The sequence below is a fragment of the Eubalaena glacialis genome, chromosome 5 (assembly GCF_028564815.1).
Source record: "Eubalaena glacialis isolate mEubGla1 chromosome 5, mEubGla1.1.hap2.+ XY, whole genome shotgun sequence".
Taxonomy (NCBI): domain Eukaryota; kingdom Metazoa; phylum Chordata; class Mammalia; order Artiodactyla; family Balaenidae; genus Eubalaena; species Eubalaena glacialis.
The window spans coordinates 76,259,053-76,283,270 of record NC_083720.1 but is presented as its reverse complement, the minus strand read 5'-3'; the positions used below and the strand labels follow the sequence as shown (position 1 = coordinate 76,283,270).

Genomic DNA, 24,218 nt, shown 5'->3' with positions numbered 1-24,218 from the left:
TCCACGAGTTCAGAACTTGTCCGCGTGACATTCAAATCTACAAATCAAGCAGCCACTGAGTCATGTGCACAGTAACACTCCAGTTTGGACAGACCCACTTGGGTAAGAGCATGGTCACATTTTCAGTGATTTGGCATTTGTGCCCTGTGGTGTTTTAAATATGCAGTGAAAGAAGCAGAAAGCCCCTGTGGTTATTTGGCTTGAAAGGCAAGAAGGCTCTTAAAATTATATTACAGCTTGGGAATCATCTAATGGATTCATCTAAATGGTATAATCTAAAGCAGCATTTACCAAAGTGCATCTATGGGATATTATTAGGTTTTAAAGATTTTTTTTTAACCTGGGATCAAATAATTTAGAAATATGCTGATACTTGTATCATAGATTGACTGTGAGGGTCAAATGAGCCCACCTAAGACAGTATGTGGCCCAGGGTAGGTAAGTAGGTTCTGAACCAGAGTGTAAAGACTTGGGCACTCCTTTCTGGGAAGGGCCACTGTACAAGGTATACAAGGAAAGCAAAGCAAAAAGGCCAAACATTCTGGAACAATCTAAGGTCATCCAGACCAAAAAGCATCATGTCACTCTTCCCAGACCACATTGAGAAGCAGATGGTAAGGAAGCTAGTGGAGCCTAGGAATTCCCAAAGTATTCCAGACTAGCCTGGAACCTCCCAGAATTATGTGGATTTATAAGTCCAACAAAGCTATCCCTGACATGTGACATCTACAGTCCCTGCTTCTCCCCTAAAAGGGCTGCTTTTCCCTCCACGACCTGGGGGAAAAGCGCCAGGCTGTCCTCGGGAGACTCTCAGTCACGCATCCACTGAGCTGGCATTATCTTTATACGGCCCTTACACACCTTGAGTTAAGAGTTCAAAAGTATAACTCTTCACATCGTCTTCATTTTGAACTACAATAGTATAATGGCCGCTGTCTTCTTCCTTAGCTCGGATCAGCTTTAATTTGCTTCGATACCTTAAAAGAAAAGGACTTTGTTTCAGCAAGTTGTAGCCAAATAAATTCTAATCATTAAGTAATAACCATATTCAATTCGAATTTTGTTTTTTGTAAAAAAGTAAAAACACCTTTTTTTCTTGTCCATATCATCGCTCTTCTGGGATTTTTGATACACTTTCTATGCACTGAAGGTCTGAGTCATAGACACTTAATTCTTAAACATAAGATGGAACAACCTGAGATGAGCAATGGCTTATGTGGCTACAAGAGCAGTCAGCTCTGCTAAGGCCAGATTTCTGAATGGGAATAAACCCACCAACTTCCCTTTTTTTTTTTTAACCCTTGATTTTTACCTTTTAAAAAAATACTTGCTTCCCCTAAATATTCACCATTTGAGTGATTAGCCAAACAATGGAACATCCTTGGAAGAAAGAAGGAGGACACTGTCTCGGTATCGATCCGAAGAGGTCACTAGGGTATAAAATCCCTGCTTGCTTGTATTTGCTTTAAGAAACTCTGGAAGGTTTCATAAGAACCTAACAAAACTAACAAAAGTATTCCCCTGGGGGTGGAGAGGAGGGGGTACCGAGGAACACGAGGACAGGAGTGGCATAAGGTTTCTTACAATGCACTGTCTTTAGGCTTGAATGATTTTATAGCACAGGATTCATCTTAAAAAATAAATAAATTAGAGAAACATAGTCCTTCATACTTCATTTATGGGAAGTTTCTCCAAAAGGTTTCTTACACGTATAATAAATGACATTTGGCCATGAGTGTGTGTGTGCATGCACGTGTGTGTGTGCATCTATAAAGTAATTGCCCATTTGACTGTCATTAACAAAACAGCACAGTGTGATAGGCTTCCCTGGTGGCGCAATGGTTAAGAATCTGCCTGCTAAGGCAGGGGACATGGGTTTGAGCCCTGGTCCAGGAAGATCCCACATGCCACAGAGCAACTAAGCCTGTGCGCCACAACTACTAAGTCTGCGCTCTAGAGCCCACGAGCCACAACTACTGAGCCCTCGCGCCTAGAGCCCGTGCTCCGCAACGAAGAGTAGCCCCCGCTCGCCGCAACTAGAGAAAGCCCATGCACAGCAACAAAGACCCAACACAGCCAAAAATAAAAATAAATAAATAAACAAATTTATAATTAAAAAAAAAAAAACAGTACAGTGTGGAATTGTGAGTGAAAGGAAGGTGGAGTGAGAGGAAGAGCACTGGTCATGAAGGGAGGAGACCTGGGGCATGATTGAACCTCTCCATGCCTCGGGTTCCTTATGTGTAGCATTGGAAAGCTGTATGCAAGTGTCATTTTGAGAATTAATTACATGAAATAATCTATAGGAAAGCATTTCAGAGGCTCCAAAATACCCTGCTAATGTAGAGTCTTCTAGCCCAAGACGCCAGGTGCTGGGACCTGTGACGAGAGCATGCTGGGCTGGCTTTCCCTCTGCCACACCACACTGGACACACTCTGGAATAGACTTCCTTAGAGTCCCCTTAGCACCCCTGGCTGCCAATGACCAGACAGTCTTTTGTCGTTCATTTTCTGCACTTGTTCAGCCAAGGAAGCTGGTGGGTCCACTAGTTTTTTTGGGTTTTTTTAAATTTATTTACTTAATTTATTTATTTTTGGCTCTGTTGGGTCTCCGTTGCTATGCGTGGGCTTTCTCTAGTTGCGGCGAGCGGGGGCTACTCATCGTTGCGGTGCGCAGGCTTCTCATTGTGGTGGCTTCTCTTGTTGCAGAGCACGGGCTCTAGACACACGGGTTCAGTAGTTGTGGCTTACGGGCTCTAGAGCACAGGCTCAGTAGTTGTGGCGCACGGGCTTAGTTGCTCCGCAGCATGTGGGATCTTCCCGGACCAGGGCTTGAACGTGTATCCCTGCATTGGCAAGCGGATTCTTAACCACTGTGCCACCAGGGAAGCCCGGATCCACTAGTTTTAAGTAAGCCAGACACCCCTCCATCATATGCATCCTATGTTCCCTTGCCCATCATGGGGACCAGATGTGCTGCAGGAACTCTCGAAGCACCTGAACAGGCCACTCTCCTGGACCACTAAGCTGACGACCGCTGTCTGGCCATCGCTATTGACTGTAGCTTGCAGACAGCGCTCAGACGGGTGTCTCAAGTGTTGGCTGTGCCAGGATCACCCTATTCCTCTCTGGCCTCACAGCCTAGTGGAAAGTTGGGCACTGCCCACCTCTTTGTGCACCTCCATTTCGTGTCATCAGAAAGCCTTCCAGATTCAGTATCCCACTTCTTTTTCCATCACTGTTCCACAGAGGTTTCCACGACCATTTTCCCAGATGTCACTTCTCAATTACACATGGAATTTAGTTCAGAAAGAAGAAAGCGAATCCTGAGGTTAAGCGAACTGATGAGAGAGGGGTTCTGTCTTCTCTTCTTCCCCGAAGGCTTGAAATAGAGGACTGTGTCTCCCTGGGATGGTTTCTGACAAAGGTGCAGGGCTGGATTAGCTGAGCCCTTCAAGAGGTACCTTCTACTCCTAAATTCTAATCAGAGCTTAAAACTGCAAGAGACCTCAAAATATCATCTGGTCCAGTTCCTCGCCTTGAAGGACACAAGGTATTATTAACCCTACATTATAGATGGGAAAACTGAGGCTGAAGGGTGACTTACCCAAAACTCCACCACTGGTTAAGAGATGACAGCAGTCTCCCGACTCCTCAGAGGGCAGCGATCCAAACTATTCACTGTATGTCTTCTCCTAACCACATTTAACCAGACACTACTCTTATTTCCCATGGAGGCCTCACTGGGGCAAATGCGTTTCAAATTAAGCCAGCAATGTTTTGTTTCACGTAGGTTTATGTGCTAATTGCCCTGGAACTGTAATCACCATACAAGTGGGTCCAATTTTACTTTCTTTCCTCCATCCCTTGCTGAATCCAGGAACATATCTTTCATTGGGAGCAGAGATTTTCAGTTCTTCTTTTTCTCATTTGATCATAAACTTACCAACATACTATTACTGCATTGCAATGTTATCAGGAAAGGTACTTGATTTCCACTATCTCCTATTTCTGACTGCTAAATTTTCTATATGGACTCTTGGTTTGGGTTGTAAGACACGCACAAACCTCAGTCTATCTAGGAATACACAATAAAAAGAAAAGGCATACTCAGGAAGGGTGTTTCTTTACCTTATTTCCTGAATCTTTTCTATGTCAGTGGTGATCTCCGTGAGATTCTCAATCAGTGTCAGGTTGTTCTTCAGCCAGGCTATCCTGGGAGCGGGGTAGGCCTGCACGTCCACCACAAAATGTTTGACTTCATGCAGGTTGACAGCTTCCAATGGGCTGAAGTTGGGTTTGATTTCAATAAACCCTTTCTCTGTACGGGGAAAAGTTTCCATTAAACAATGATTACTGCATAGTGGATCCCCGAACAGCACAGCCGATGGACATTTTAGAAAGCAGAACGTACCATGCACAGAAATGGTGACTTTCTTCATTTCTTTGACCTCCTTGGTGGCCTGGCGGGCAGCACATTCGTAATCTCCGCTATCTTTCACCGTGGCCTCGGGGACCATCAGAGTGTACACCAATTTGATGGACGGGACCTTGGTTTCCTCCAGCATTGTGATGCCTTTGCCTTTCTACAGAAAAAGGGGAGGAAAACCGACTTTAACAAGCTAGCTCCTAAGAGTGAACCCTCACGTAAGCTACGGACTCTGGGTGATAATGATGCACCGATATGGGTTCACGGATTGTAACAAGTGTACCGCCCTGTGGGGATGTGATGGGGGAGGTTGCTCTCGTGTGAGCCCAGGAGCTACGCAAGAAATCTCGGTACTTTCGCCTCAATTTTGCTGTGAACTTAAAACTGCCCTAAAAAATAAAGTCTAATTTAAAAAAGGGTTTTTTTTAAGCTCACTCCTTTGAAAATTCTGTTTTAAAAAGATATTTAATGATATAGTAAGGTGTTTGTGCTATACTGCCACAGGAAAAATACATAACAAAGTACTATTTAAAGTATAGTAGCTATTAATTATTACATTTATAAAGTATTTAAAGGATTTATCTCCCTAAAATTTTAATGGGGGTGTTCTGGGAAGTGACTTTTCCTCTGTTTCTCTAAATTTTATGAAGTTACAACAATAAGCCTACATTATTTTTAATATCAAACAAAAATATGATTTATAAACCAATACTTTGATTATATATTTTGGGGCCAAACAGCACATAGTTTGGTTTCGAGGGGAAAAAAAATTTATCTCCAATAAATGAAATGTTTCTGTTTTAAGGGTTAAAGGCAATCAGGTATGAACAGAAAAATCAGATAGCTTTACATTTCAGCGAAGAAATATATATATATATATATATATATATATGTCTATGAATGTCTCTTCAATACATGAGGTTTATAAGGCAATATGTAAAAATGCCCAACATCCAATCAGATGCCCTGGAGAGAAAGGAAAGGGGAGCAAAAGCATGGGGGAGAGAAATGGATAAAAGAAGAGATACTAGGGGCTTCCCTGGTGGCGCAGTGGTTAAGAGTCCACCTGCCAATGCAGGGGACACAGGTTCGAGCCCTGGTCCGGGAAGATCCACATGCCGCAGAGCAACTAGGCCCGTGTGCCACAACTACTGAGCCTGCGCTCTAGAGCCCGCGAGCCACAACTGCTGAGGCCCGTGCGCCTGGAGCCCGTGCTTCTCAGCGGGGGAGGCCACCACAAGGAGAAGCCCGCGCACCGCAACGAAGAGTAGACCCCACTCGCCACTACCAGAGAAAGCCCGTGCACAGCAACGAAGACCCAACGTAGACAAAAATAAAAATAAATAAATTTATAAAAAAAAAGAAGAGATACTATAAAATGCCAAAAAAAGAGCAAGGAGCCGAAATTTGCAAACTAGGAGTGAAGGGGAAAAAAAAGCATATATATACATATATGTTTTTTGTTCTCCATGAGGCCCCTGCATTAAACACTGTTAATTGTTTCTGCGTGGGACCATCATAGCCTTTCACAATGGTTCATATACACTTACCACAATGCATTAGAATGAATGAGACCCGGGATTAACATATACGCACCGCTATATATAAAACAGGAAAACAACAAGGACTTACTGTATAGCACAGGGAACTATACTCAAAATCTTATAATAACCTATAATGGAAAAGAATCTGAAAAAGAATATATGTATGTATAACTGATCCCTTTACTGTACACGAAACTAACACCACATTGTAAATTAACTACACTTCAATTAAAAAAAAAAAAACAGAATGAATAAGACCCTATGTGTAAATCCCCAGGGATCAGAGATGGCACGGTGGCTCCCCTTCCCCGCTTCCATCTCCACTCCTCCCTCCTTCTCCCTCTTTCTGTACATGGGCCAGCTTTTAACAGCATGCTTGGGATTTGGCAAACATCATTAAATCTTTGTTGAATGACTCAAGTTATGCCTGTTCACTGAAGAAAACCATGCAAAGAAAGACCAGGCAGGCAGGAGGCAGAAGTATCATGGGTGTCCACAAAGCAGAAATAGAAGGGGGCAGGCAATCAACATTATCAAATGCCTCAAAACCCAAAGGCATGAGAGCCAAGAAAAGGAGAATTCATGACTCTCTCAGCAATCAGCAAATTTTAAAATCCATTCGTTTTTTAATTTTTTTGGTTGTTATCTTGTAGCCATAGAACCTTCCGGTTTCTTTCATACTTATGAGAAAAAGGGCTCAGTGTGAAATATCTATGCATTCTGTCCAGCTGTCATCATCTCAGACTCTCCCATTGCTCCAAGAGCCATGAAGTCATCTGGTCAGTGAGCAGCTTAGAGATGGGAAGCTGAGGTCTAGAGGAGGTCAATGCCATGCCCCATCAGCGATGGGTCTTTGGACCCCTCCTGTACTCCATTCCATGCCACCAGGGGCCGTGAGGGTACCTACCACTTGTCCAGGGTAAGTCCACTGAAGGTCCACAACCTCATTGTTAAAGACGGCGCAGGTGACCACAATCGATTCCCCTGCCTTATATACAGTTTTAAGAGCTTCCATTTCCAGATCAAGTTCTGATGTTGCTATTTAAAAAAAGAACAAACACAAGGACCTAAATATCCACAGTATAGTTAGGCTCTTATAAGGTTTGGGCTTTTTTAAGATGACCCTGAAAAATAATTTGGAAACCACCTTGATCAAGACAAAATATTGAAAATCTCAGAAGCCTTGATTTGCGTTGACATACATAATTTGGCACAAAATAAGACACACACACATACACACGCAGAACAATAACAATAGTAAAAATAAACTCCAATTAAACAGAAGACCACATTTGAATCCGCAAGCATTTGGGTTAATTTGGGTTAATTACGACTGCAGCCACCTTTATTGATGGATGTACTCAGCCTTTACTGACCTGCACTCCCCTATAGGCACTAGTTCCCACCCCATCGCTTATTCTCCTCTTCTCTCCCACTCCGCTCCCCAGGTATTCTCAGCACTTCAAGAACCTAGCACAGAGCCGGGCATAAAATAAGCCCTTCACAAAAGTTAAATGGCACGTTCTAGCTAACGCCACACCTACACGTAAGTGTTCGATAAATCTGTTGCCCCAAGCATGGTTTATACTTTCCCATTTGCATTAACCACTCGCATCAAAGGGATGAAGTCGACAACCACCAGCTTTTCTCAAAATCAAAATCACTTTTCTTAAGTTACTAAAATTAACCTAGGGGTCCAACCCCCACAGGTGTGCGTTTGTTGTTAGGGCCTTTGTAGTCAGGAATGTGACTAAACAGTAAGAGGCTTATGCAAGAAAAGAATTCCTTAGAGTATTTTGAAGTCAACTGATGAAACACAAAATCTTACAGGGGTAGGAAAGCTTTTGCCTTTGGTATTGCTAAGCTTCGTACTGTTACAGCCACAGAAGTCAGCTTAACATTGTACGGTAAAGGTGGGATCCTAAGTTCCCATATCAGAATTTGGGGTCTCCCATCACCAGGGACTAAGATTAAAAAAAAAAAAAAAAACCTACATGCATCTGACTGTTTTGCCTGTAACTCTTATTTTAAGAAGGAGGGAGAGGGCACAAGTACCTTTTAAAGCATAAACATTGAATGGGATGGTCTGGAACTTCTTCCCCCTGACGGTGGCCTCGCAGATATAGGGTCCGACAGTGAAGGTTCCATTAAAGCCTTGTCTGCTGTCATAGGAGGCGTGTACCACCCCGTCACTGCTGAGTAAGATCACTGGTGTCTCAGGATCAGTCGTTCGACAAGGGATGATGGCAGAATCATCGTCCTCCACGATGACCAAGTAATCTGTCATTCCTAGAGGTACGAAGGCTACATCTGGGTCTGAGGTTTGAAAAAGAAAGAAAAACACGTTAGGGATTAATTTCATCTTTACACATACATGCAGAAAAATTATTCCTTTGCCATTAATCAAATTCAAAGGTATGAATTTTACCTTCACACATATATATAGAAGTGTCACCCCACTGACATTAATCATCATAAAAGCTAGAAGGTTCATACTTTTTAAAGTATGAACAATACCAAATTGCCTATACCTTCATAAGAAATACTGATGATAAATATAAATATTAGTCAGGAATTGAGGTAAAAATTTAAACAACTACTAAAAACAACATAAAATGGACAACAAAATAATCAGGTCTGTTCAAAACATGAGAAAATACTTATAATTTTTAAATTATGCAATGCTTTTGACAATGCTTATGGCCTATAGTCAGTATTATTGAAAAGTAGTAGAGAAACCTACCTATTAAAAAAAATGACTCTCAAATAATAAATAAAATGTATAATCCCATAGCTTGAGAATTTCCTTTTCAAAAGAAAACCAGCTACTTAAGCTACTATGGTAAGAAGTACTGAGAGTGTCAAGCATCAGTTTCGCAAAGGATGTGCAATTCTTCATAATTGCAAACAAGATCTCTGACAATGCAGGGCCTAGCCAGATGATGTTTGTGCTGGGGCAAGGGAGGAACAAGAAGAACCTTTGGACTGGTTATTCCCCGGCAGTCCAGTGGTTAGAACTCCTCACTCTCACTGCCAAGGGCCCAGGGTTCGATCCCTGGTTGGGGAACTAAAATCCCGCAAGCTGCACAGCGCAGCCAAAAAAAAAAAAAGAAGAATCTTTGGGCAATCTTAGGCAGATCAAAACTCCAAGACCCAGGGACCTTTAACAAACCCACCTTCCTACCATTGTCTTCACAATGGGAGAGGGGGGCGGTATTTATGGTGGGAATGACGGGTGACATTCTAAATACCTACCCTTTTTGAAACATTTTTTTTTTTTTTGATTGCTAGGAGGGAAGGCTGATACAGATAAGAGTGTCAGAACAGAAGTGAAGAGGGTCTAGATCCATGGAGCACCCACAGTTACAGAAGGCAGGAAGAGGAGCCAATTTTAAAAACTTGAAAAGACAGAAAGGTATGAAGATGCACTTCTGAAACCCCCTTACTCTACCTCTGCTAAAATGACACGGATGGCAAGAGCTGTAAATGGTTTATATGTTTGTTTATTTGAAACCAAGTACTCTGGCTGTATTCCTCTTTAATTCACCCATCTATATATTAAACTTGCCATGACTTGAATTTGTGTTTAGAGTTCCAAATTCTTGAACTCTGTTAGCAAAGATTCCAGCAAACAAAGCTGCAAGTTAATTTCAGGTTAAAATATACAGTTTGACATCCATTACACATCAGCCAGAGCTTCCTTTAAAATGCAAGTCTCCCCTACCATCATGTGTTACCTATGCAATGTTTAAATAACATGGTGGTCCTTCTTTTAACAGCTGTCCTTGGAAGAAGCCAATATATATAGATACAGGTACAGATATAGATATAGGTACAGATATAGACATAGATCATTACAAAGGAGTACCCAGGCAATGCTAGGAGGGTGGTAGACCAAATGCATCTCAAGCTCACGGCTAAGGCTAGTTAATTAGGGTGGCTACTGTGGGAAAGCACCACACCTTCCTCCAGCAACGGGGCCTGGCTCTGAAATCCATCACAACCCTAGGCCATGCCCTCCAGAGATGTTTCCAGACAATGAGTGTGTGGAACAGGGGTTCCTTAGCCTGGAGGACTCCCCAGCTTTCTTTGCCCAGAGGTCTAGTACTCATCTACCCCACCTTCCTTCCCACTCTCCTTCATTCAGGGTCACACTTACAATGCAGGCAGACAGTTCTCCCAGCCTCTGCTGGATCCCTCCCCATTTTCTCTCATAAGCCTCTCTCCTAGTAAAACCCTTACATACTTAATCCCACCTTACCCCTATCCTGGCATGTGTTTCTTGGAGGACAAGAGACAACATCAACCTGAATTTTTATTAAAAAGAAAAAAATCTATTCCAACTCATCAAGAGTAAATACAGGCACACCTCGGCGTATTGCACTTTGCTTTATTGCTCTTCGCAGATACTGATTTTACAAATTGAAGGTTTGTGGCAACGCTGCATCAAGAAAATCTCTCAGTGCCATTTTTTCCAACAGCATTCACTCAGTCTGTGTCTCTGTGTCACATATTAGTAATTCTTGCAGTATTTCAAACTTTTTCATTGTTATTATCTTTGTTACAGTGATCTGTGATCAGCGATATTTGATGTTACTATTGCAAAAAGATTACAACTCACTGAAGGCTCAGATGATGGTATTCCTAGCAATAAAATATTTTAAACTTACGGTACGTACATTGTTTTTTTAAGACATAATGCTATTGCACACCTAACAGGCTACAGTATAATTCAAACGTAACTTTTATATCCACTGGAAAACCAAAAAAAATTTGTGTGACTCGCTTTATTGTGATATTGGCTTTAATGTGGGGGTCAGGAACCAAACCTGTAACATCTCCAAGGTACGCCTGTATATGTTTTATTGAATTTAAGAAATAGCATGGTTATTTGGAAACTATTATAATGATCTATGAGCAAGTCCAAGGTAAGGCCTACCTAATTACTTTGTGGCCCCAGCACTTAGCAGTGCCTGTCACACAAAGCATACACAGTAAATATTTGTTGAACTTGGTCAAACTGAATAGAAATGAGTACATTTCATATATCTCAGAAATAACTAAATTTCCTTGTCAATTGCATTATTATGAATTTTCATCAAATCTTTAACCGTGGTCATTTTTAAGTCTTTTGTCATTTACAGACAGTTCTGGGTGTACTCTGATGCTTTCGCAAAAATGTTCCTGTAAAAGGGTTTCATCTTCAAGGAATTCATGGAAAAGACTCTGACAAGTACAGGTTTCTGATAACTGACTATACTGCTGAACTGAATGAATAAGCATTTTCAGAACTCTAATGAAAAACTGATGAACTCATAAAAGTGTTAACAAAAGATCAAGATGAAAAAAAAATTAATTACATGGGACTGAGTGAACTGATGAGGATGATTATAATTTTTGTGACTTTCTGTTTGAATAAAAAAAAGAAAAATCTCACAAGGACTCAGAGGCAAAAAATATACAAATCAATTATCACTGCAAAGTAAAGGAGCTGTTACAGTGGAGGATTACTGGACTGAATGTCAATATTATGACATAGTATGAGTGTGTTTTGTGTTTGGTAATTGCAATCATTGTTGCTTTTGTTGTGGTCGTCCATTTCCAATGTTTGGTGTCAGTTTATTTATCTCTTGTAAAAATAAAATACAGTGTGTGTGGAAAAAAAAAATACTGAACGTAGCAAAACATATGTAGTCAGTTATTAATGAGTTGATCTCATTCAGGCAGGTAAGAAAAAGAAAAAAAAAGAAAAAGAAATGAGTACGTTTCAGACATTCTGCACCCTGCCAATAAAAGATGCCACAATGACAATGATTTTCAAAACTTAATACAGTTCCAAAATATTAACAGTGAATATTTCTAGATGATGGCATGACAAATGATCTTGATTTAAGTTTGTGTGTTTGCCTATAGTTTTCAAATTTTCTCCGATGAAAATTTATTATTTTTATACTTTTAAAAACTCTCATACAATTAACAGGAGAGATGGGACGACGATAAGCTTGGTCCAGGGGACCCAGGCAACTCACCTGGCACATAGATGTAAATGCGTCTGCCCTCGATCTCGCTTTCTTCCAACTGCGTGTGGTTGTAATAGCAAGTGTACAGCCCTGTGTGGGCCGCCGAGGCACTGACCACTTCCAGCACCGTCACAAAAAGGCCACTGTTGTTCTCCTCGTTTCTGATTTCCACATTGGGGTTCTCTTCTTCAGACATGGGGTACTGCCAGCTCACTTCACTCTCCCCAAAGCATCTCAGAGAAAAGGATGAATTCAGCTGCACAACCCTCTCGTTTTCATTGGGCAGGATGGAGGGTAATGAAAGCTGGCAGAGGATGAGGCTCGGCCCTGTAAAAGGAAACATGCTCTGAATAGGATGCAGTCCAAAAGGACGGTCTCACCCAGAGCAGCTTCTATGAACAATGACCATTTCTACGCAAAAATCCGTTAGCCTGGATGCCCATGAAAGGCCCCCCATTATAACAGCACCGCATCTGCTGAGAGCAGCAAATGCTCCTAAGGCCTCAATAGTCCCGCCAAGCGCCCCTGGATTCACCCCTCCAAACACTCCAATGGATAGAGGACGTCTGACTCCAACTCCATATTTTAGACTCTTACGTGTGACCATGAAGTATCCCAAGATAGCATAAGCTCAAGCACACATGCGTTCTTTACTGTGGACAGGGAACGCAGACAGTAGTAAAGACACAAGGCAGATTCGTGCTCAAGAAGTATGCATCTTCCGTTCCTCTCAAACCTCTGGCGTGCCTCCTCTCTAATGACTTCCAGAAACCAAAGCAGGAGGATGTGGATTTCAATTCAAAAAGAATAGTCAAGCCCAAGAGCAAAAACTCTTAAGTTCATCTTAGAACCTAAAATGTCAGTTTAGCTTCCTCTGTCTATAAAACTGGTAGAAGAGATATTATGACTTAATTAATTATTCATTAATGTTCTCTAACCTCCCTCTGAGCCTGGTGTGGGAATCCCACCCAACTTCAGTATGTGTCCACTGTGATTGATCAGCTTTGTTAACAGGGAAGCGGTAAGTACACCTGGGTCACTATCCTGCAGATGGGGAATACTGAGTGGACTTCAGAACTCCTAAATCACTGATAACGCTCAGTTCTACCATATCCATCTAGATAAGACCTAAAGAGACTAATAGGCTTAAGTTAACTCCTCAGACTAGAAAAACACTGGCGTCATTGTGAACATCTGCAATTTATAAATATCTGGATGAAAACTAAGAAAGTCGAATAAATATTTCAACAAATGGCCCCACTGGCATCCTCCTGTTGGAAAAGAGTTAGTAAGCTTCCCCAAGAGTCAAATAGTCTATTAATTCGATTTCAAGGCCAAAGGTGATTCTAAGATTTTGTAGCAATTAAAGCATCTTCCACTTAAGACAGGTATAACTTTAGACAGGTATGATTTTCTACATGAGAACTTTCCATTATTTGTTTCCTTTGAGCGTTCTTGAATTTCCCTGATCCACCTCTACTGGAAACCCATGTCCCAGGAAACGGAAGAGGGCAGTGGGCAAATTTAGACTATTCTTCCTAACAATATTTCAACGCCATGATTACACATATAAAGAACATTCTTTTTGAATTGGAATTAGTGCAATACAGCAGAGGGAACTGAAGGTTTGTGGTCATTCTAGATAATGTCCCATAGGTTTCTACTTCTCTTACTCTTTTGGACTGTTTGCAGTATGCACAGTATAGGTCATATACCCACAGAGCACAGAACTTAGGAAAAAAAAAAGATTTCCCCTAGGACAATGAGCTCAGATAGGCCTGGGATCCATACCTGTGAGGAGACAGCCTAAGACCAGGAGTGCCCAATAGGAAGTCCCCATAGTTCTGGAAAACTGAAAAAGTCAAAAGTCAAACAGAAACAATATTAGTCAATAAAACAATCCGTGAGCCTTGTTTTCTTTGCGCTTCGCACTATGGAAAATGTTTTTTTTTCTTTTTTTAGTTATTAAATTGCCTTTTTACTTATTTTTTTTTGAATTTTATTTTATTTATTTTTTTATACAGCAGGTTCTTATTAGTCATCAATTTTATGTTAACAGCATCATTTTAGTCAACAACATCCTGGTTTAAGATTCAGTTAAAACAGTAAGATGCCTAAGAAGCAGAAATCAGATGGCCTTGTGCGGCCCCAAGATCATGACAGGAGCCATCTGAAGCCAAAACCCTTTTTGATTGCCTGCAGCTTTCAAATTCCAAAACGTCTCACTTTATTGTCTTGGAATATGTCCAAACGTACAGAAGAACGGTTCCTCTTAAACCATTTAAATAAAGATTGCGAAAAACAAATAAACACATGTATTTACTCAACTTCTAAACTTGAGCTGTTTTCACTCAAAATGCGTTGTCATTTGCTTCGTGTTTCGCTAACAGAAAATACTTGGTCACATCTCGGTAACTTTTGTAAAAGATGCTTGGGCTGCCAACAAATACCTTAATACTTAGGAGCCATTCTGGTATAGACGTTTTACAAGTTGCACTAACCCAATGTCACTTAGAGGATGTCATAGGCAGGCCTGTACTAGGCTCAGGCCTGGGCCTCCAGCCCAAGTTCTCCCAGGACCTGTTACATTCACAGTCAAGCTAAACAAGGCACAGAAAAGCCGAGGGCACAGGCATGGAAGGAGGATCAGTAAAGGAAGTGAAAAAGGGAGAGGAAGTGCGAGGGGAAAGTGTGGCTAAATTCTTGTGTTTCAGGGATGCAGTAAACCACAGGATAAAATTCAATGGATGATTCGTTTTCACACAGGTACCTGTACCTGCAAAAGCAAAGTTCTCCACCCTGATTTCCTGCAACAAATTCTAGGGAATGGAAGAGAAGTAGAGAGAGAGACACTGAAACTGAATGTCCCTAAGACAAAACAGGGAAAAGCAGTGGGCAAGAAAGGGGGGATAAGGAAAATTAACGGAGGGAAAAATGAAAAGAAGGACCCATATTGCCCTGCAGTAAAACGACTGAAAAATCCATTCTGGTCCACCCTCTGAAAAGGCCCCTCTCCTTTATCCTTTTCTTTCCATGCACACCCCACAAATTTTATTATCTCCCCCTTCACTTCCCACATGAAGTCACTGAGAAAGTGATCTTCCTGAAGTCGACCACGATGAGCTTGCAGGTACTGGGGCTGCTGAGCACCCAAGTTTCAATTAAAGAGGCTCCACTGAGGGGCCTGGGCAGGGGCGCAAGCTTTAAGATGACCCATAAAAATCACCTAAGCCTTGGCCTGGGAGGTACTGGGTCTCCGAGTTGCTCAAAACCCCAACTCATGCAATGGAAATGAGTTCATGGGACTTAATTTGTTCCATCACTGACTTTGATGTGTGTACATGATTCCTGAGTAAGCTGTCTAAAAAACAAAACAAGAGAAGAAATTCATGTATGCCTGTGTTTAGCCCTTGTTTTCTTCTTCTTTTTTTTTTTTTTTTGGTTGCAGAGGATCCAATTGATAATAGCCTAGTAGTTTTTGGTGGAGCCTGAGCGCTTCATCATGTATTCTTGCTTGAAAGTGGCAACTGGCCTACCTGCAGACATCAGATTTCTGCCCTATTCAATTCTACCAGTTAAATGGAGGAGAAAGACAGAGTGAAAGAAAGACAGAGTGAAAGATGGAATGCTGGTAACAGTGAGTGGGCTGGACAGGAAAAAAATGATAATTCTGTTTTCTCCAAAGCAGAAACGAGAAACCAATATTTATTAAGCCAAAGTTGTCATGTGTATGCCATGTTTGTTAATAATAACCCTGTGAAATATCTGATTTTAAAAAGTGCCGCTTGAGGCTCAGAGAGGTTTAGCAAATGACCCCAAATCACACTGTTGGTGATAAAGCCAGGATTCTAACACCACGTCTGTGTAATGCAAAAAACACGCTCTCTGCAATCCACCATATGTTCTCTCTCAAGAGAAGGTCAGTGTTTCAACCCTCTGTGCTCCCTCCACCCCCAACTATTTCCTAATGCAAACTGGGGCCCTGCTTTCCTCCTCTGCTCACTGCGGCAGTGAGAGCAACACAATGTGTTGTGAACCCAAATGCAATTTGCACAATGCTAGCTGGCTGACGGCTTCCAAGGATCCTGGTGTGTGCCCAGGGATGCAGGGTCTCCTCACTGCTGCGGTGACGGGCACAGCGGGCCCCAGAGCCAGGCTGGCCAGACTGATTTACCACAATTAGCAGTAACGGCCTGTGTGTTTGTACATATAAATATCAGCCTCCCACTGATAATCCACTTAGCAAACTTCAAAGGAGCCCTCCAGAGCCAGCTTGATGTCTTGGGTTTTATCACATTTATATCCTGCATTCCTTTAGCTGGGCTTGCCAATGATGCATCTTTAAAGCATTCCCGAGCTTAAGAAAGGGGCTCACTGCTTTTACAGCGCAGGCTCTGAGGAGCGTTTTGCCCTGGCCAGGCCCCACCATGCTTCCTTCTGTGCATCCAGATATGGGGGACCCGATGCCAGGGAGGATTACTTACTGACATACAAAGTGGGCAATGAAAACAGGGCCTCAGAGCAAGCGATAATGATACAAATACTGAAAATCAACATGTGTTTACTTATGATTTCAACCTCCCTTCTCTGATAAGAGTGGTCCCCTGGCTAGAAATCTAGGCATATTTGTGAAGTTTCGTGTCATTACTCGTCTGTAACTCAGACAATTTACTTGTGAATAATTGCAGACTGTTAGCCCTACAGGGAGGTAATGGAAAACAACTGGAAAGAACGGAGGCTTCCCTTCCTATTGGTCCTGGAGTGAGAATCTCTAGGAGTCATGTTGCTATTTCCAGGGCTTTTCTACTCTGGGAGTAAATGTTCATCCTTAATCGGTAACCCCTATCCTAGAGCTCATCCAAAAGTTGGACATGCAAATATAAGTAACTGAGGTTACAGGTTCAGAGAAACACAGCATGTTATGAGTCAGCAAGAACAAATCACTTTGCAAGGAGGAACAATGGATTTCATCCAAAAAACATTTTTTTTAATCATAATCATTTCTCTCATGCCAGCCGTGTGCTGGACTTCAGTCTCAGTCCTCTATACTCACAACTCGTTGCCACAGGTTAGAGAAACAACTGGAGAAAAGAGATCTCTTCCGTGTTCACTCTCAGACAAATGAGTGTGGTCTCTCCTCCCACCCCCCATTCTCTGGTCCTTCATTCCTTCTCTCAGAAGATATGATAGAAATGGCATTAAAGCAGGCTCTGATCCCACATCTGACACCTAGGCCACCTCTCTGGATCTCAGTCTCTTCTGTAAACCAGGACTAAGAACACCTGACTTGCTGGCTTGCCTTACTGCATTATTATAAAGACTAAATTCTATAGTTTAATTGAAAGGGCTTCAGAAACTGCAGCTGTTAGTTTTCATACTGCCTCTTTTTCTGCAGGCTCCAAAAATGTTTTAGATGAGAGGGACATCAGAGGGGCTACTGCAGCTTCTACTTACTGAGACAGTCAGGCCCCAGAGGCCACTTGACTGGCCCTGTACCACCTGCGCAGTGGAGAATCGGATCTGAACTCGCATGTGGTGAAGACTGGTGTAGTTATCAAGACTGTTTCAAGTTGAACCAACATATACAGTCATGTAAACAGAGAAACAAATCTGTTTGCAGCCACTATTCTTTCTTTAACAGGTTGTCATCTCTGTCCCTGCAAACAGAAGCAAAGAGCCATTAACTATGACTCTACAGTCAAAAACAACATGCTAAGCTAGAGAGTAAACAGAGGGCAAGCAATGCAAGGGCACTATTTCCAGAAGAGAGAGCATGGCATTCTTCTCACTAAAGCCAGAGAGCTGGCTTCCGGATCACCAGCTGCACAATGCATCCCGCTGCAGAGCCACTGAATACTGAATTTCACCCCACCCTGGCATGATTAGAGGCCACAGAAGACTTTCTCACAGTCCCAAAAGCCACTGATGACTTCAAGATTCAGATTTCCGAGGTTCAGTTAATTTCAGCTCTCTTCAGTTAATTCTAACTGTGAAAATTACATGTCCTGCTTTTTCCCTGCGACAAATGTTCTTGTAACCTCAGCCCAGGCAATCCAAATGCTGGTCTACCCTGGTGGCAGCTTCAGCGAGGGTGTGTTTACTGGGATCTGCACCTCACCAGAGCCTGTTTTACTGTTTTTATCTCCTTGAGTTCCATTAGACATTCCAGTGATGGGCGGGGGCTGGAGTATTTTTACATGGGAACATTTTATGGGACCATCTGAGCTCATAAACTTTTCTGCTCTCCTGCACCAGATATTTAACCACGGGAGACTACAATGTCACTTCCTTTTGATTGTCACCAAACTGGTGTGACACCTAATGGGACAACCTTAGGTGTAGCAGCTTGTAGTATACTTGATCTCACCAAGTCCCCAACACTAGGGCTTCACTGTAAAAGGAAATGCAAATAACCCACCTATCTTCTTCACAGGTCTGCTCTGATAATCAGATGTGGTAGGTCAGCACTTTGCTCATTAGGTAAATACAAAGGATTAACAACTAAGGCGAAAGACTTCCCAGAAGTCCATAAAATAAATGTTGTCAGCCCAATGATTCTTGCAACTTCACAGAAAAAGAAAACTTGGTCCTACCGGGTGGAAAATGCATCTTCCTGGTGCCACGACTCGCTTAGAATATCCGCGAAGCCCATTCTCGCAAAGGGTCGTTGGAGTTCTCAAGTAAAACCAGCAGGTGGCAGTATTGGTCCAACGGACAGGCAGTCCGGCTTTCGCCAGGACTCAGATGCTGCTACAAGTTCTGTGCCAAAATGTCCCAAATCTTAACTTCCAATCTCTTATTTTATTGGGTTGTACATTTAGGTTTCGTGGTGACCTCAGCTCAAAGCCCGCAGAATAGAAACAGGAATAGGGTAACTGCCTGCGGCAAATGGCTTAAAGTTCCGCGGGGCCCCAGGAGAATTCGCTGAAGGCCAGACATCACCACCACCACCATCACCATCACCCCTGCCAGAGGGTCGGCCGAGGAGACTGAGCTTCGGGAGCCAGGAAAATGGCGCTGCCATCCCAGGTCGCAAAAGTTTAGAAAGTTCAGCAGGAAAAACCACTCGGGAGGAGGTCGGGCGGTTCAGGGTTTTGTTTCGCCAACGCTCTCCCCACCTTGCAGTTTCCGCCCGCTCAGGGAAGGGAGACCACCTGGGCAGCGCTAGGTGGGGGTCCCGACGCCGTGGCCGGGCCCGCGCTGCCCAATCTGTTCGCATGCCACTGTCACCCCTCGTAAACCCCCCGGCGCGGGCCGCGACGGCCGCGCAGCCCGGGAACTGCGGGCTGATTGGAAACGACTGTTCCCATTGCACAATAACGCAGGGTCGTAAAACAAACAGCAAGAGGCCGCCTGCGCGGCAGGAGAACTTTCGAGGGGCTTGACACCGCCCCCCCAAGAGCGCCCAGGACTTTACATCCTCTGCTTCTCCCACATTTAATTACTATGACGCCCCTACCCTTATACCCAAACCCGGAGACCTCCGCCCCTCTCGCCCACCCAGCGCCATCCGGGCACACAAAGTGCCTGCGAGGCGTCAATCTGAGGCCTCCAGGAGGGGGCAAGGTGACCGAGGTTAGTCTCCCCTGGGTCTCAGCGCTGCGCTCCGACCCGGCGGCTACGCTGACCGCCGGAGGCTGACGGACAGCCGGACTGCGAGCCGGACGCCCGCTAGAGGGCGCGGTAGCCCCGAGAATCTTACCCGGCTAGCTCCTCGCTCCCGCCGGCCGCTCTGGCTCCGGGTCCCCGACAGCGCAGCGGGGACCGCTGCTCGCCCACCTTCGCCGGGGTGGTTCCGCGCTGGCACCGTCCGGCCTCCGGCCCCGCCACGCCCACACGAACACCGAGCGGGCCGCTCACCCTCCCGCTGGTCCACGTCCTCGGCAGCTCAGTCACCCCGCGGCTGGGGGCAACGACCGCTCGCTCCCAGGTTTAGCGCCCGCGTCCGCCGCTGCGCCCCAGGCACGACGCTAGGCGTTCGCATTGTTTTCGGCTGAGACCTGAGAGGGGGCCGGACGGGGTGGAGGGAGAAGGACCGGGTGGGTTTAGGGTTACAGTCGCGCGCTAGCGCCTCCTATGGGCCGGAAAGCGCCACGGCTGCGGACAGCTGCTCGCAGAGAAGGCCGCCGTGGCTGCGCCTCCTGCGCTTTTAAGAACCCAGCCTTTCCCCAGTGTCCCCCTTGCCCGACGCTTGCTCAGCTGAGGCTGCCCTGAGCACACAAGCGCCGCCTGCGCCTCTCGCTCCCCTTTCGCGGGGACGGGGAAGACTGCAATAGGCGGGGAAGGAAGCACCCTGATTCCGAGGTCGTTCATCCCCTACAATCTACTTTTCCAACGGATCCCTGCCTCACTGTTAAGTTTAAAACAAAAGGAAATGCCACCGAACCACTACAGCAAAAGACAAGCACCGGCAGAGCCTGGACTAGAGTGTTGTGGGGAAAAGCAATTTGCCCCGACTCTGCCTCCCGCGCTCGAGGCAAGACCACAAACCTTACCCCCCGCCTCGCGTACCCCGCTGGCTGATGCTGCGCGCGGACCCCGTAAGACCAGACGCAAGGGAGGCTGAGAACCGTACCTTTCGGCGACCGAGCAAGCCTTTAGCTTTCCCCCTCTGAATTGCCACTTTTCCATCAACAACATGTAACCCTATCGCAGCTCCCCAGAGGCCAGAGGGAGTCCCACCCACCGGGGTCTGCAGGAAGGCGCCGGTCACCACGTCCCCAGGATGCGTCCCGGCACTGCGCGCCGCCCACGGCCGGTCCCCAGGAGGCACAAAACGGGCCCGCCTCGGCGCCAGACGCGTTTGCAGCTGGAAAGCCCGGCCCGATGCCCCTCCCCCTACACCCCTCCCCAGTCCGTGTCCCCGGAGGAAAGCGGACCTGGGGCCGGGAGCCAAGGCTCCGTTTCGAGTCCCTCTCGGTCTAAAGGCTGGTGCAAGGGCCGAGGGGCAGCTGAGGGCTCCTTCCTGGTGCCTTCTCCCACCTCGTCTATCTCCCACTCGCCACCACCCTTCGCTCTTGGGACTCCAATCCTGGAGTCCAGCTACACTTGGGTCAAACCAAAAGCAAGACTGTCCAAGAGCCCGAAGCAGGGACTCACTAGGGTGTCAGTGAGGCTGGTCGAGCCCTCGCCTGTCGGGGAGTGGAGGAAGGGCCCCCTTTACCGTAAGGACTGTGGAGAGGAGAAAGGCAAGAGAGAAGGAAAAGAGGGGAGCAAAGCAGCAGCACCAGGGCCTGGGTCGGTCAGATGGAGGTGGAGATTGGGGATGGGAGGGAATGTTAAAACCAGAGCCAGAGCGGCAACAAATGAGGTGCTCAAGTCCCGGGGGCCCCTTCCTCCCCTCCAGCGGCCCCGGGGCTCGCCGGTCTCTGGGGTGTTAGTCCGGTGAGCTGTGCGGCTGGTTGTCGTGCCCCGTTTGCCCCGGATGTCTCTCCCTGCTCTAAAAAGCTGCCTAGTTCTGTTCGAGAGCGACCGCGGCGAGGCGAGGCTGTCCAAAACGTTGAGCAATTCGGTTGCGGAGCCAAAAAGCCATTTCCCACACAGCGAAGCCAGGGGCTTTTCCAGGCGGCCGGGCCGGGCGCGGGGCAGTCCGGACCTGATAAGGGTCATTCACGCTCCCTCTCCAGCCCCAGTTTGCCTCTCATCCTTGGAGATGGATTTAAGTGGCAAGTTCTTCCAGGCACTCTTTCTATACATCCTGGGGTCCTAGCAGGGCTGGGGGAGCAAAGTGCGGGGGAGGCGCTCTGGCGGCGGGAGAGACAGCGAACCGACAGCCCCTCACTTCCTCCACGGCTGAGACGCTTGGCCACGCTACTGGCAGCTTCTTCACACCTGGCCAGGCGGCCGGGGTTCCTGGCCCCCTCAGACAGCGGTACTCCGGTCAAGCCACATTCCCTCTCACTCTGAGCTGGCCGAGACCCTTTCCGACCTGAACCGCTGATCCCAGTTGTTTCCGAGCCAAGTGGACGCCGCCCGCTCCCCTGGCGCTGCCTGGAGAAGTTAATCTCACGTGTAAAAGCCGATTTCCATGGGGATAGACGGTGGAAGAAGGAGGGGCGCGAGGAGAGAGCTCCGAGGCGGGCAGAGACTCTGGCCGGCGCAGGGAGTGGAATAGAAACAGGGACACTGGAGAGGGTGAAGCACGGGCGGCAAGTGCCACGCATCCCCGCGCGGAAAGGGGCATGCGAGGGGGGTGCAGGGTCCGGGTGCCCCGAGGGAGGTAGTTCGCCTCCCATCTTCCTGTCTTACCTGGGAACCAAGTCTCTCCGTTACGAGTTGTCCCTAACTTCTCCCACAAGAAGTTCTCCACTTTCTTGGCGACCTTCCTTCTTTCCTTCCTGCGGCCGGGACTGGGCAGGAGCAGAGCCCCGGGCTTTGCATAAACGGTTCGACCGAGGAAGGGGGCGCGCAGAGATTGGTGGGGGTGGGGACCACCGCGCACAATGAGGGCCCCTTGGAGCGCAGTTCGAAATTCCTCAAATCCCAGTTGCTGGAATGCGAGGCGACGATGACTTCTTCACTCGGGGCCAAATGTGTTTGTCATTACTCCAGACCGCCTGCCTGCCTGCCCTGGCCGCCGTCGCCCCCGCGCTAGAGCGCGCAACCAGAGCGCACTGCGGGGCTGGCGCCCGCTCTCCCTCGCACTTCACTGATCCCACAAACCTCCTAGAAGCTCCCCAAACCCTCGCCCAAATCCGCGCCCCCTCTGCTTGTCTCGCAGCCGCCAAGGCTGTGCTGAGTCTGGCCCCGGCTCGCACCGGGCGCAGCGCCGTCCAGTAATTACGCGCCCTGGGTCAGCGCCATGTGCACCCGGCGGGCACCCAAGGTCCGGCCCTCTCCAGCCGAGCCTTTCACGCCTCCCCTCCCCTCAACCCCTTCCGCGCCCCACTCCGCGCTCTTCTCTCCCCACCTCCCTCCGTCCACCGGCCGCGCTCCACACCACCCGCTACAGCGCTGTCGCGCCAAACCGCGGGCGAGGAATGAAAATACTCGTTAAAAACCTGTCGCCTTCCAGGACCCAATGCCAGGAAGAGGGCAAACACCTCTGCCCCAACTCCCAGCATTACTAGGTGCTAGTCCCAGTATACAGGAATACCACCCCCAATCCCAAAAGAAACCTCAAAAATGTAACCCTAAACAATTTCCTTGGGAGGCCATAGAGTTGTTAGAAAAACACTGCTTTTAAAAATAGGTCTGGAAAATGTGTTTTTTTTTTAAATGCCTAGACTTTCGAACTCTATAGTTATCTTTCCTCCAAGTGAAGTTTATTCAAAATAAATTACTCTCTGGACACACAACTAGAACTCAACTCCAATTTTTTTTTTTTCTGATCGCCCAAACTTTAAGTGAAGTTACTTCACTTCTTGTAGCCCAAAGGGCCTGATTAGGGACTTCTCTTAGAAACAAAAATCCTTTTTCTCCTCCCTTACCTTCTCCTCCTATGTCAATTCGCAATGAAAATCCTACATATGGAGCAAAAAATGTGTCCACGGCCTTCAGTCCTCTCCTGTAGTCCCCTCCTCTGTTTCTCTCACTCTAGGTCCAACCGTAATGGGCTCAAAAACCGCGTTTTGTAATTGATTCAATGTTATAGTCCATCCTTCTAAAACTAATCATTTGCTCTAAGTAAATAGCTGTCAGGAAATGAAGGCCCCCCCTCCCCTTGGCCTCTTCAAAATAAGAGTTTCCCTCGAACTCCGTGCGCTCTGAATCTTCCAGCCTCCAGATTGCGCCTTCGCTTTTCGCTCTTACGCAATCAGGGGGTCCAGCCCCAACCTCCAGACTTCGACAACAACTGGGGGGCGGGGAGAAGCAGACCAGATGGGGTGGGGGGGGTGGAAGGGGGAGGTGTGGATGCTCTGCCGGGAAAGAGGTTCGCGAAAATACAAACGGCCCATCATTTCCAGAATGAGTTTGCCTCCTGATCTGGGGGACATTTTCCTGTGCCAGCTATGTTGCTTTGTATTTTCTTTGAAAGGAAGAAAAAGAACACCTTAAATTGCAGTTAATGCCCAGAGAGAATATAAATCTGGAATCGAGAAGTGTCCCTTCTGTAGGAATTCCTAGCCCGACTATAATTGGGGCCGTCGGGAGAGGTCTCCGAACGGTTGCGTCGTTTTGAACCTGGGGTCTTTTAGGGAAAGTGCCGTGCAGTTGCTAATCCTTTAATGGGATTAGGCAAACTGTTGAGCCTAATAAGAAGATGATGGGTGTTTTTTGGTTTGC

At 46.1% G+C, this 24,218-nt stretch overlaps 1 protein-coding gene across 6 annotated transcripts in view; it reads right to left on the bottom strand.

Moving 5' to 3' along the window:
• PDGFRA (platelet derived growth factor receptor alpha) overlaps nucleotides 1–23,580 on the bottom strand; it is a 46,630-nt gene extending 23,050 nt beyond the window's left edge. The window contains exons 1-10 of one of the 6 annotated variants that reach the window (XM_061192261.1): nucleotides 23,423–23,580; nucleotides 19,696–19,993; nucleotides 17,448–17,650; nucleotides 13,785–13,845; nucleotides 12,003–12,320; nucleotides 8,029–8,289; nucleotides 6,881–7,011; nucleotides 4,415–4,586; nucleotides 4,132–4,321; nucleotides 862–977 (exon numbers count right to left, since the gene is read on the bottom strand). In XM_061192261.1, the coding sequence (XP_061048244.1) occupies nucleotides 862–977; nucleotides 4,132–4,321; nucleotides 4,415–4,586; nucleotides 6,881–7,011; nucleotides 8,029–8,289; nucleotides 12,003–12,320; nucleotides 13,785–13,845; nucleotides 17,448–17,525 (1,327 nt within the window). In that variant the 5' untranslated portion in view covers nucleotides 17,526–17,650; nucleotides 19,696–19,993; nucleotides 23,423–23,580. Of the gene's footprint in view, nucleotides 1–861; nucleotides 978–4,131; nucleotides 4,322–4,414; nucleotides 4,587–6,880; nucleotides 7,012–8,028; nucleotides 8,290–12,002; nucleotides 12,321–13,784; nucleotides 13,846–17,447; nucleotides 17,651–19,695; nucleotides 19,994–20,568; nucleotides 20,600–22,241; nucleotides 22,372–23,422 lie in introns of those variants that run through there. The other 5 variants (XM_061192263.1, XM_061192265.1, XM_061192262.1 and 2 more) reach the window with 5 other exon arrangements.
• Between the last annotated feature and the right edge of the window lie 638 nt (nucleotides 23,581–24,218).